Source organism: Coffea eugenioides, chromosome 8 (assembly GCF_003713205.1).
Source record: "Coffea eugenioides isolate CCC68of chromosome 8, Ceug_1.0, whole genome shotgun sequence".
In the NCBI taxonomy this organism is placed as follows: Eukaryota; Viridiplantae; Streptophyta; class Magnoliopsida; order Gentianales; family Rubiaceae; genus Coffea; species Coffea eugenioides.
Genome location: NC_040042.1, coordinates 46,439,934 through 46,453,334, shown reverse-complemented (window position 1 = coordinate 46,453,334; position 13,401 = coordinate 46,439,934). Strand labels below are relative to the sequence as shown.

The following is a 13,401-nucleotide window of genomic DNA, read 5'->3' as shown; positions in this document are numbered from 1 at the left end:
TTTCATTGTCGCGTGGTAGGACAAGATTAATATGGGCTCCAATGGGCCTGCCTGAGTTTTCAGGCTATTGGACTCAGAAGCATCCATTCCCTCTAATTTGTGTCAAATGGACCGACAGAACAATAGACACCAAATGGTCTTCCTCTTTTTTTTTTAAACCCTGAATTTCGCATTTAAGTAATTTATTTTCTCAAAAGGAAGTAAGGAACCGATCCAAATGTTGGTTTCATCTACTTCCAAGATCGCCTTTTTCTTCCAAAGAAGATACAGACAATTTGATGCTAAATTTAGCATTAGTTTATCAATTTTATATTCCCAAAGCACATTGAATCATCTGCCGCATTGAGCAGCAATAACTGTCACTACTCAAGTTGTTGTTCCATCCTATGTTTCTTGTACGTTACTAATATTTCTTTTCCTTTTCGAGAGTCCTTAAATGAATCTTTTTTTTTTTTTTTTGGTTGTCTTGGTTGAAGCATTCAGTCGATATTGGTTATTAGCACTAAATCATCATTTTCTCTCGAGAGGGAAAAGTAAAAATAGTAGCACGTGATCAAATAAAATGTTTACGAGTCCTCAAACTCTAACTATACAAGCCATCCACGGAAATAATTCAAACAGATCTTCCTTAAGCTACATCACATGTTCTTTTTTCCTATTACAATTGCAATGGATAAATTGCAGCATGATTGATATCTTTATCAACTGAACTAAGATGATGACGAACAAGAGTGCTTTTACGCATGATTTATAAGTACTTTTTTGACTTTCTTGAAAGGGATCAAGGGTCGTTATAATTATTTGCGACAATTAATTACACCGTGCAATACAAATATTAAAGGATAAAAGTAAATGTTAACACAATAACATATACAAGTCACAACAATTTTTGTTACACGTTTAAATGTGTAACTGAAAATTATCTTAATATCTACATTTATTCTACTAATACTATGAACACTACATAGTGTAATTGACATCGGTAATTGTAGGTACCCTTATTCCACTTGAAACCTTGGTAGGCGGTGATCCTGTTAGGAACTCTGTGACATGTTTTGTTGGGCTTTATTGTGTCATGAGTAGACTCTTCTTCAAAATCTTGAGAGGCGGCGATACTAATAGGAACTCCGTAATATGTTTTGTTGGGCCTTAAATATTACTGTGTTATAAGTAGACTAACAATAAACTAACTCAGGCTAGTCGAGATGGTCACCAAATTTTTTATTGAATGTAGGTCGAGAGATCAAATTTTTAATTTTATATTAATATTTCACTAGAAGATGTATTAGCCACTTGTCTGATTTGATGATGGTGTAGAAATATAAGTCGAATAGGAATTCTTGTATCGACCAAAAGAAGGAGAGTAGTTTAGTGGCACCCGTTGGAACGTGGGTTAGTATATGAGGTCCAAGTAGTTGTTATCATTATCTAAGGGAGCATTGGCTTGGAATTTTAGATGGGCAAGCCAGTTGATGGAGGACGTGTCAGCAGTCATTCTTCTGAATCTGACTGCAGCTGCCGCTGACATCTACATAGGACATCACTGTTTGACAGACGTGGAGGACTGTTTGCCACTTCATATATATCCCACGCACCTCTCACCCTTTATCTACAGGTGTAGTTGGATCGAGTCGGATTGACTCGATATAATATTTAAATTTCACTTGACTTAAAAAGTTCGTATTCTAACTTTTGTTTGGATTGTAAGTTATTTGAGATATTTTTACTTAGCACTTTTTGTAATATGATGTATATGAGATAAAAAAATAATTAAAAAGATCAAAAAATATATTAAAAATTATAATAATGATGTAAATAAATATATTTAAAAAATAATCAGCTATCCAAACAAACCCTGATCAATAGCCGTGTATATTGTATATATTGGTATACTTACAAGTTATAGTATATTGTCTCCTTACAAGTTATTCAATTGAATTCAACTCATTTATATAATCTAAAAAGCTAAGACGATCATAATTAGGAAAGTTGATTTAACAAATCACATATTTATAAAGATCCAAGAAACTTTTTTTTTTAATTTTCTTCACATATTTCTTCTATAATTTTTCCAAGAGATTAGATTTATGATTTCACAACATTATGAGTCAAACTTGAGTTAAATCTCTCAACAATGAAATCTATTTTTTTAATAATAATTCTTATATTATGTGCTCTTAAAAGTTAAAACACAAGATAAAAGATTAGTACTGTGATAATTTCAGTTCTTTCATAGTGAGATTCCCCCTTTTTTTTTTTAATCATTGTGTTTTATCCTATGTCTTAAAAACTATCTAAAAAGCAACCTGTAACGTGTAGGGTTTTAGAAAGAAAAAGAAAAAAAAGAACTAATTATTGTGGCGAAGATTAGAAGAAAAAAGTAATTTTCTTTTTTGATAAAAAAGTATTTTACTCTCGTGTAGAATGAGCAAACTAGGCAACTATGCCTATTTTCCAAGGTATTACCAGTAATACAATAATCGGAAATTGGAGATCCCATGATTTTTAAATATTTAACAAGTGGTTCTAAACTTCTAATGACCGCGGATATAAATTATTCTCCTATGGCCAGTAGCGTACCCAAGATATTTCTTGCCATTTCAGGTAAGTCCCATGATAATTTATCCCTCTCCACACCATTTTTAAGCTAACACCCTCAAAACTTTAGGGCTCTTATTATTTATTTGTTTATTTATTTTCTTTTCCATGGTTCATAATAATCCTCTCCTTTCTTCAACTTTGGCCGGTACCCTGAGGATTTTACTGCTTCATGCCGTCCTTTAAAACCCAATTTAGGTAATCCTTTAACTGCCCTTCAACTTTAATCCCTTCTTTTTCTTGGAAAATCTTGAGTTAAAAATGCAATATTTGCTGTAACGTTTTTTTTCTTCAATATAACTGTTACTGAGTTTTGGGTTTTTCTGGGTTTTTTGGGGAATATGTAGAAAAATGAAGAGTGAAGGTTTGAATTTGGAAATATGGTTCAGCCCAGACCCCAACTAATTCTTCATCTGAATGCTAATAAATTTAAAAATTGCAGCTTTTTACTTGAACCTTATTATCTTTTGTGGTTTTTGCTTTCTGAAAAAAGGATAGGAAGAAATGTTGTTTATGTTCTTCAATTTACTGAATCGTTGTTTATAGGAACGTAAAAGTTCTGAGCTTTAGATAGTTTTTGTATTTCTGCTGGATGTGTTGAATATTTTGCAGTATTTTAGTATTTATTCAGAGGTCCAAATACTGGGACAGCTCCTCTTTTGGCTCTAAGGGATGATTTTTTATTTTTTATTTTTTGAGTTATACCTAATTCTGAAGTATGATACTATCTGTTTTCAGCTAATCATTATAGGCTGAGTAAGCTGGTAAAGGTTTTGGCTGTATGGTTTTCCTTTTATCAATGTAATATTTTCTTTTGATGCTGAGATGATGTTGTTTGGCTGTGCTTTATTGTTTTTTGGCAAGTTTAATTTTATGTAAGGGGTATTGATTGGCAGTTTAAGGAAACTATTTTTGTTGTTTTTTTATACATATGCCAGTTAAGGAATTGCTCGGTGCAAGGAGCAGATTATGACTTTGGCAACGTGTTATTGTGTTGTTTGTATATTCGTCAATTAATTGGAGTAGAGACACAGATTAAAAGAAAAAGAAGTGGGAGTGAACGGGAAAAGTCTAGGTGTTGGAGGAATCTTTTTCTTGAAGCATCTTAAATGGTTGACATTTTGATTTTGATTGGTTATCTTTGTGATTTTATTGACCTGTCAGGCCACTTTGGTTTGATGTAAAATGTTGTCATAGCAAAATAGTTTATCAGAGTCAATATTCCTGTGTTTGGTTGACAATATGCAGATATGAAAATGACCAAGTAACAATTGTATTATGAACTAGAAAAGTGCAAGTGGTGAATGATCTATGATGGTAGTTTTCTTTTTGTATGTTTACCTATTATCTTTTTTTAAATAGTGATATACATGGCCCCATCTGTAGGAATATAACCCTAATAGGCTCACCGGAATTGTGATAATGCTAAATGTCATTTGCAGTTCAATCCAATAACATGGAGTATGTTCTTCATTGCAAATTGAAATAGGTCATTAGATTATTGATGAATTTCATCATCTTTTCAAAGTTGTAAGAATTGCACTCGTGAAAGTTTGTAACCTTTTAAAAAATTTTCAAAAAGATTAGATAAGATATTGATATGGAAGACCAATGCTTTGATCCAAAAAGAATAAAAAAAGACATTCGTTCTATGATTGAAGGAGCACGAACTTCACTCAACTTAGCTCCATTTCTCTTTCCTTATACAAATTGAGCATATTGTATCCACCTCTTTCCTTTAGTACAATTGAGCATATTGGATGTGACCTCTTGGATTTGGGTGGATTATTTGTCTGTGGACTTAAATCACTGTCCAAGTTCTCGGACATTATTGGCTAGACTGAAAGTAGCTCAAATATGCTCTAAGTTGTCTGACATAGTCTGGTCAAAGTGAAGAAAGTTTTTTGTGATTTTAATAGTTGTCTTGACCAAATGAGCATGTTACATGCAGATTGGATGCATAAGTGAATATACACTTTGAACGGGATGGATGAGGCGGTTGATGATGATGCAACAGGAGTTACTGCTGCTGATGGTATGCACGTTATACATAAACAACGTGAATACTCCTTAAAGCCCAGTAACTCCAGTCTTTTAGAATCACATGAGAGTGATCAGAATGAGGGCTCGTCTCATTTGTTTACAGATATTTTGGATGGGAAAAATTTGGATAGAATGGGTTCTTCAGAACAAGCAAGTGTGAGTCCTCACTGTATGAATAATTCTGGAATTATGGTTGAAGAATTGACGTTCACAAATTATAGTGGTGAAAATCTTGCTATAGTGGGTACCTCTGACAATAGAGATCGAGTGCAGAGCTGGAAGAAGCATTTGCATCAGAAGGCGACTGGATCAGGAAGTGCAGGCTCAAATGGAGATGCTGCAAATAGAGACAGGAATTGGGAAGCAAAAAGTGTCTGGGAGGATACTGGGCATTTATTCTATTCAGGGTTTTTGGATCAAAATCAGAAGCCTTCTGGTGAAAATTATCAAGAACTCTTGGATAATTTTCCAGGTAATGACAATAAAAGTATGTTAAGTAATGCATTCTCCTCAGGAGTTACCCGAACAAAAATTGTATCCAAGTCTGGGTATTCTGAATATTTTATAAAGAATACATTGAAGGGCAAGGGAATAATATACAAAGGTCCTTTAGACAGAGGATTTGGTGATGAGTCAGGGAACCAGAGTTATTCAAGGTCTACCAGTACTGGGATTCTGAGTTCAAATACCCCATTGAGTTCGACTCGAGATGTTGTTATGCCTATCAGCAATGTCTTTCCTGAAGTTTGGTCTAGTATTTCTACCTTTCCTAACCCTGATGGGGTCCTTTTGAGAGAGTGGCTTAGAGCTGGCCAGAATAAGGCAAATAAAATGGAGAACTTGCGCATATTTAGACAAATTGTCAAACTGGTGGATTTTTCGCACTCTCAAGGAATTGCTTTGAAAGAGTTGCGCCCATCTTACTTCAAGTTGTTGCCATCAAACAGAGTTATTTATCTGGGATCATCTGTTCATCTTTCAGACAATGTCTTGGATCATGATGTTCCCCGGTCTGAGCATGATCAAATTGGCAAGAGGCCACTCAAAAAGAACTTGCTACCCTTTGACCATCATTTTGCAAAGAAGCAAAAGTTTGGTGATAATATGCTACATTCTGGAAGGTTGCCTCACTCTTCATCCAGTTTTGACTTCAAAACTGCATCTGTTGATATTAGCAGAGTGGATAGTTTCTTGGGGCCTAATTCTGGGAGTGGGTCTAGTGAAAATCAAAATATCAAGGTGGACTTTAAGTCTCAGAGCAGATCCAGTGTTCCACAAGCACCTGATATGTCACCACCAATCTTAACTTCAGTAAATTTTATGTCGGAAGAGAAATGGTATTCCAGTCCTGAGCAGCACACTGAGAGGCGTTTGGCATTTTCATCGAACATTTACTCTTTGGGAGTTCTTCTATTTGAGGTGAGAGAACAATCCCTACCCCCTGTGGTTTAGATGTTATACTTGTCCAAACAGGATGTCTATCACATTGTTTTTGTTGTCCGTGGGATCAATTTAAAATTTGACCTTATTTACGCTATAATCCATAAGATCACCATCCTTGTGTTTCAATTGCTTTGGCTTCCTTATATTTAACTGGAAATTGCAAATTACCCAGTTTAAACTTGCAGTTCTGCCGATCTTAATTATTTCTAGATAGAGGTTTTATAATTTGGTCTTCCCCGTGTGCTTATTGGTTTTAGGCAGTTACTCACAAACTGTTGAAAGTAGGTGCTAATGGAGATGAACTTCCCAGGTCTTCTTCGTGGTTTATAGTTGTGTGAAAATTTGAACCATGATAGCGTGAGAAACAAAAGTTGGTTGTTAGCTTGACTAATAGTACTGAATTGGACATTTACAGGAAGCCTTTTTCTCAGCTTATGAAGCTTATGAATCTAATGAGAGTGGAGGAACTATAGTTACTTTTCTGTGAAGGCCCAGGGCCAGTTGTATTGCTCCACTTCATTTTGCAACTTGGCCAGAAAAATAGTTGTCTTCTTTTTACTTGTAGCTCTTCGTCATTAAGGGTAGAGTTGTAAAACTAAAATGGATGATTTGCAGCTACTCAGTTCTTTTGACTCTAGAAGATCTCATGAAGCAGCAATGCTGGATCTACGTCACAGGATTCTTCCTCCAGAGTTCCTGTCAGAGAATCCCAAGGAAGCTGGATTTTGCCTTTGGCTGCTTCATCCTGAATCATCGTCACGTCCGACTGCCAGGTATATTCAGTGTTTTCATTGCACCTGTATTCCCTGGTTTTTCCTTTTCCTTATCTTGTACATGGAAAACTGAAATATGGTACTCAAGCAAGTTTCCTTATTGAAGCCTAAAGGCGTCCAGCTTATCAAACATGCATCGATCCTAAGCCTCTCTACTTTTCAGCATATGTTCTTTTTCATTCCGTCTAGGGCCTCTTCTATATATAAATACTAATAACCTAACTGGTGGTTACTGGACAGACTTTCAGATTACTGTAATCAAGTCAAGCCCTTCCTGCTTGGCTTAACTTATTTCTTCATGTCTGTGGGTCATCAATTTGTATCATTACCTGGTAAATTTTCCTTACAAGCAAATCTGCTTGCATCATATGTATGCAGTAGTATGAGTCAGTGAAGCTAAATGCATTACACTACACTCATTTGCTGCTTCGGTTGGCAGGGAAATTCTGCAATTTGAAGTTATATGCAGCATTCAGGAATTAGCTGGAGATGAATTGGTATCATCTATTGAGGAAGAGGATGCTGAATCTGAATTGCTGTTGCATTTTCTCTTGTCACTTAAAGAGAAAAAACAAAGAGATGCTTCAAACTTAGTAGAGGAAATTAGGTTCATAGAAGCAGATGTTCAAGAGGTTGAGAAAAGGCAAACTAGAGAATTACCAGCTTGTACCTCCTTAGCTGAGGAGTCCCTTGCTACAAAGAGAAACAGATTGCTTAGGAGGGGGCATGTAAGTTCAGATTTTCGTCCTAGGTTGCCTCTTTTATGTGATGAGAAGATGACAAAGAATATCAGGCAGCTTGAAAGTGCTTATTTTTCAATGAGATCTAATATTCAGCTTCCTCGAAAGGATATGACTACACGTGGTGACAAAGGATTGTTAAGAATTCGAGAGAACTGGTCGTTAGGGAAGGACAGAGGGATATGTAAAACCACTGATTGCCTTGGGGGATTCTTTACCGATTTGTGCAAGTATGCTTGCTATAGTAATTTTAAAGTGCGAGGGGTTTTGAGGAATGGAGATATGGCTAATTCAGCAAATGTAATATGCTCCTTGAGTTTTGACCGGGATGAGGACTATCTGGCTGCTGGTGGAGTCTCAAAGAAAATTAAGATATTTGATTTCCATGCACTTTTTGACGATTCTGTTGACATTCATTATCCAGTAGTTGAGATGTCAAACAAATCGAAGCTCAGCTGCATTTGCTGGAATAGCTATATAAGGAACTATCTTGCCTCTACTGACTATGATGGGGCAGTCAAGGTGTGTATTACACGGTTTGTTCTTCAAGTGGTACAGAGTAAATTTATTTCTGTCATATATTTCTGCTAGATAACAGTAACCCTTTTTTTTTGGGGTGGTGGAATGGTAACAAAACAATACATCAAAGTCATTCCACTCGGTAACTGCACAAAATTGCCATTGATTCTGCAGGGGCTTGAAGTTTTTATTTTGGTTAATTTTTCGGATATAGAACTTCGTGCAGAATTAAAATTTTAACTGCCATGACATAACCTCTAGTTTTAGTTCTTAAAAAATATAGATATATGGATGGCGTTTTTTCTTTAGAATCGTTAAATTTCAAATCTCTGTCATCTGATCTTTCCCCTTTGAGAGAGAACTCTACATTTCATTCTGAAGCTCATAATGAAATCATGATGCTTTTTCTTTGTTTAGTGTAGGCTATTTGGTCACGCTTTTTTTCCCTTTCTACAATTGGTGTGTACCAAGTAATGTTAGGCTGTAGTTTTCAAAATCGCTATTTCAATTCTCCATCATCATCATGAGAACCAGACAGGCAACTTGATTTTCTTATTAACACTACATGAGCTTCTTCACGGTACATTTATATGCAGGGCTTTTTTTCCCCACCCTTAAAACCAAGCTTACCACTGCCTCAAATCTAGCCAAATTAATATAATGCAAATTTAGCTTCCTTGACCGAGGGTGGAGAGCTTATTTTGGCAAATATGCTGGATAGACATATTCGTTGGTGAAGCACACATCAGCCATGTGGGTCTTTTTCCCTTCTCCATGTGTCTCTCTTGCTTTGCTCTTTGAAGGGATTTTCAAGATATTATATATGTCTTGAAATAAGGAATTGGGGTCTTCTGTGTACTCATTGTTTTAACGGTTTTTTTTTCCCTTGATGTTCCTGCATTTCTCATGTTTTCTGATTGTTTACTTAGAGGGCTAATAGAGTCATGGATCCGGCAAAATTCTACAACTAGTATGCTTTCAGCCTAGGCTATTGTTTTTCACTTTTTGTTTTATGTGAGCATGATTTACAGGTCTTTCTCTAGGTTTGACTGTTTGGCTTTGTCATGAAAACTTTGGCTTGGATTGTTTTTGATAATTGATAAATTTTAAAATTTTGATGCTCATTTTCCTTTCTTAAAGTCTTTATCTCCTGCTATAGTGACCTGTAATTGTTGCTGTTGATATTTACTGATTTTCAGCAAACTGCTAATGACATGATATACCTGGATGGTTCCAGTTATGGGATGCAGCAACTGGTCAGGGATTTTCTGAATTTGTTGAGCATGACGAAAGGGCTTGGTCTGTTGACTTTTCTCGGCTGGATCCGACAAAATTTGCCAGCGGAAGTGATGATCATTTGGTGAAACTTTGGAGCATTAATGAGGCATGCTTTCTTCCAAATCTTGTACTAGATGTTTTCTAATACCTTGAGTAACAAAATACAACTATCTTCTTTCTTTCTTTTTTTTTGGGGGGGGGGGGGGGGTACTCAAGTTCTTCCTGCCAAGTAAAAATGAAAAAAAGAAGGGGGGGGGGGGCAGGGGAGAGAGAGCTCCAACTTACAGATGATGTAAGTTAATTAAACATAGAAACTAGACATTCATTGCCTGATGAATATAAGAAACGTGCTTCAAAAAATAATATCATATAATTGAGTTTACAATCTCAATTTTGAATTGCCATCTTAGGAGAGTAATTTGTTTATTTAAGGAGCTCAATAAAAGCTGCATCGGATATGAGAAAATGCATACTTTAACCATGAACTGCAACCTCATGTGGTGACATTAGTGTGGATGTTGGAAGACTAAACAGCTTGTGACTGTTAAATAATGAAACATAAGAATGAAAAGATATGCTTAGCTGTCCTTGTTGTTAAGTGGAGGATATAGAGAAGAAGCATGGCTATATCTAGTTTTCCCTTTTACCATGAATATGCTCAGAGGTGTTTCTATGAAAAGGTAGTCTTATGCCTTTTGTAACTACCAACAATAGTCCAATTTCACATTTGGTTCCAGCTGTGTTTCAGTTGGATGTATTGACTTTGTTTTTCTTCCTTTTGATGCAGAGAAACAGTTTGTGCACAATCAGGAATAATGCCAATGTCTGCTCTGTTCAGTTTTCAGCTCAGTCAACATACTTGCTGGCTTTTAGCACTGCTGATTACAAGACATATTGTTATGATCTTCGAAATATTTCGACACCTTGGTGTATATTGGCTGGTCATGAGAAAGCTGTTAGCTATGCCAAATTTCTGGACAATGAAACACTAGTTTCTGCATCCACGGACAATACATTGAAGATTTGGGATTTGAATAAAACCAATTCTAACGGTTTGTCAAGGGATGCTTGTGTATTAACCCTACGAGGACATACTAATGAGAAGGTTGCTACTCCACTTCACAACCTCAATTCTTTTAACTCTGATAGTGATTTTCTTTACTTGGTCAGACATAATTACAATGATTATTGTCCTTACCTACTATAATTTTCTTCTCTTGCTCCTTCAGAACTTTGTGGGTTTATCTGTTGCTGATGGATACATCACATGTGGTTCCGAGACAAATGAGGTGAGAACAAGCTGCGATTTGCACCAACTTAGGTGTTGATGTAATGTAGACTGAATTACAAGGAACTTATGACCCTTTCTAGTTTGTCTAATTGATCATACTTAATTTTGAGGATGAACGTTGACAAGTAAGTGCTTTCGCTAAAGCCTATTGAGAACAATAAAGAATATCATAGACTTTTGGAATTTTGCAATCAAGTTGGACATGATACTTTGATGGCAAGTTCAGGATTATTAGAAACAGTGTGCTTTGATAGATACCCTGGAGCAAAAGTCCTTAGATCAGATTCACTCTAGAAGACTATGATTTTGAAGATACGTAAACTAAATGTGCAAAATCTAATAAAGGATTATGTGCTAGTGTGCTTTGAGTTTAGGCTTTGTGTTAAAATTATCTTTCGCATGTATTTATTTAAGACTTGTAATACCTGAACCCTATCTATAAATTAGTAGTAGTTTTAGATTCTCATTGAGAGCGTGAATCAAATTGGAATTTGTTTGAGAAAAATGTGAACCAATGCACCATGCATTGTACTCTTTTTGAGTTTCCTGTATGCCATACAGAACATTAAGGCCAATATCTATCTTGTTTGTATATTAACAAAGTTTTGTTTTAGAAACGTATTCTAGGTTTTCAGATTTTGCTTCTACCTGTTTTCTGTATCTGTCAAGAAGATGTTCTCAATGTGTTTCTAAAGTGTTGAAGTTCTTTAAATGAACAAAAGTACTCTTATTACTTTTCCAGCAGATTGTGTGGTGCTGGATATTGGTGAGGCACTGATGTCGAAGTGCACACACAGGATGGTGATTACTGTAGATCTGGTAAAAGCGAGAATTTAAATATCTCGACGTCTTTACCTATTAAATTCAGGAAAGGAAGAGAAATTAAAGAGGTGTGGAAAGCTAAAGAGCCTTCTGAACTGTTGGTTCCTTGGTTTGCCTTATATGATTTTTTTTTTCTGGACCTTGTGTACGTATTAATTGCATGACATGTAATCCAATTTTCCCGTGCATGTAAGTTGAACGGTTACTTTTTGCGCATAAGAGTTCATAATTCTAATTGGACGTGCCTTCTCATTAAAATAATTTACTCAATTATTTTCACCTGGACATGGTCATGACTGAGAACTGAACAAAGACTGAGTGAATTGTTGAGTTTTTTTTTTTTCCATTTGATCCTTTTCCTCCTATTTGTAGTTGGTAAGATGTCTGATGTTTGCATTGGAAGTCTAATCTAAATGCATTAAATATCATGTGCTTTATGGTGCTTATCTTCTTTGTTGACAGGTCTTTGCTTATTACCGATCTCTGCCTATGCCAATCACTTCCCTCAAATTTGGCTCCATTGATCCCATTTCTGGCAAAGAGACTGATGATGATAATGAACAGTTCGTTTCAAGTGTCTGTTGGAGACGAAAATCAAACATGGTCATTGCAGCAAACTCCAGCGGCTGTATAAAGTTGTTAGAATTGGTATAGAAGAAAGGTCATGCATATAAAAAAGGTGAATATTGCAGTTGTTAAGGTGTCCCAGCTTTATTCTCTTTCTTGACAATCCTTTATTGGTGATTTCCTTTCTTTTAATGCTGGAGGTCTGCATCGTGAAGGCAGTCAAAGAACACATTTCGGGGTTTTGGTCTTGGAGGGGGGAGTTTTGTTTCACTGTGATCTCTGGTTCAAACTTTTGGCCTTGAAAATCCGGTCTTAATCTAAACCAGTGCATAGAACAGCCAAGGATGGAAGTTTGACTAGGCAACTAGAGACTACTCGATTGAAGATCATCTCCATGCCAGAGGAAACCAAGAATTTTGGTTTGCATTTCAGCCGCATGACAAGAAGCAAGATGGCTTTTTACTGGAGAATGTCAGGAAAAAGTAACAACTGCAGCTGTGACAAATGTGTTTGCCTGAAAGTGTGAAAGTGCCAACCAAGGGAATGAATCAATTTTTGCCACAGCTAGAAGATGACGGTTATTGCAGTCCTCCAGAGATTGCTCAACAGACTTATCTGTGATTGGGAGGAGGGTTCATACTATAGAATAATTGCCAAGATGTTTATGGTAGCAAGGCAATATGTTAGTTTCCATTGATCTTCTAGGTTTAAAGAAATATATTCTCTCTAAAAGCTTTTCCTTTTAGCACTGCTGATACTTGAGTGTTGGCACTGTGTATATCAAATTAATTTTTTTATGTATATACAGAAACCTGTTTCATATTAGATGAATGGGTCTATGATATTTTTGACTTTGGATACACTGGCTGGTTAGTGCACTCGGGTGATTGTTAGCTAGAACTGATACTGTTTGGAGCTTTTTATGCAGGTTGGTTGAGAAATGAAGTTTTGGTTCCCAAAGTTTTGACCTTGCGCCAAACTGGTCCTTAATGCTATCAAAACAAATTTAGTCCCCATAGTTTTTGATTTGAACCAAATTTTGGACAATTGCTAGAAATTTGATAATCCTAACCGTCAAAATCAATTTGCCATTAGTCAATAGCTTTGATTTTATATTTTTTGTCCCACAGTTTTGGAATTTGAATAATTATGGTCGCCAAAATTTCAAATAAAGATTTTGGGTCAAAATATATTACTAATTACACCTAAATTGTTTTGGAAGTTTATTAAGAATTCTAATTAAACATCTTTTTATTCCTTCTTTTTTTTTTTCTTTATTTCAGTAATATGCCATTAGTTTCTCATATCTTTTTACTCTTTTGCATAT

At 35.7% G+C, this 13,401-nt stretch overlaps 1 protein-coding gene across 7 annotated transcripts; it reads left to right on the top strand.

Moving 5' to 3' along the window:
- The first annotated feature begins 2,617 nt into the window (after positions 1-2,617).
- Positions 2,618-12,936, top strand: LOC113781652 (protein SPA1-RELATED 2). 7 transcript variants are annotated; one of them, XM_027327616.1, is made up of 9 exons: positions 2,619-2,796; positions 4,550-4,633; positions 4,745-6,060; positions 6,700-6,857; positions 7,297-8,119; positions 9,354-9,500; positions 10,182-10,499; positions 10,624-10,683; positions 11,970-12,936. In XM_027327616.1, exons 2-9 carry the CDS (start codon positions 4,585-4,587, stop codon positions 12,159-12,161), a joined length of 3,063 nt encoding a protein of 1,020 aa, XP_027183417.1. In that variant the 5' UTR covers positions 2,619-2,796; positions 4,550-4,584; the 3' UTR covers positions 12,162-12,936. The 7 variants fall into 7 exon arrangements, with proteins under 7 accessions (XP_027183418.1, XP_027183417.1, XP_027183416.1 ...); XM_027327615.1 differs by having other exon boundaries at positions 4,550-6,060; positions 11,970-12,186; positions 12,290-12,936; XM_027327614.1 differs by having other exon boundaries at positions 4,550-6,060; positions 11,970-12,186; positions 12,275-12,936.
- Positions 12,937-13,401: the final 465 nt, after the last annotated feature.

Excerpts from the sequence above, each read along its gene's own strand:
- LOC113781652 (XM_027327615.1), top strand. The coding sequence starts at position 4,585 with ATGGATGAGGCGGTTGATGATGATGCAACAGGAGTTACTGCTGCTGAT. Across the intron at positions 8,120-9,353 it reads ACTATGATGGGGCAGTCAAG|TTATGGGATGCAGCAACTGG; the intron begins GTGTGTATTACA and ends GGATGGTTCCAG. Across the intron at positions 10,500-10,623 it reads GAGGACATACTAATGAGAAG|AACTTTGTGGGTTTATCTGT; the intron begins GTTGCTACTCCA and ends TTGCTCCTTCAG.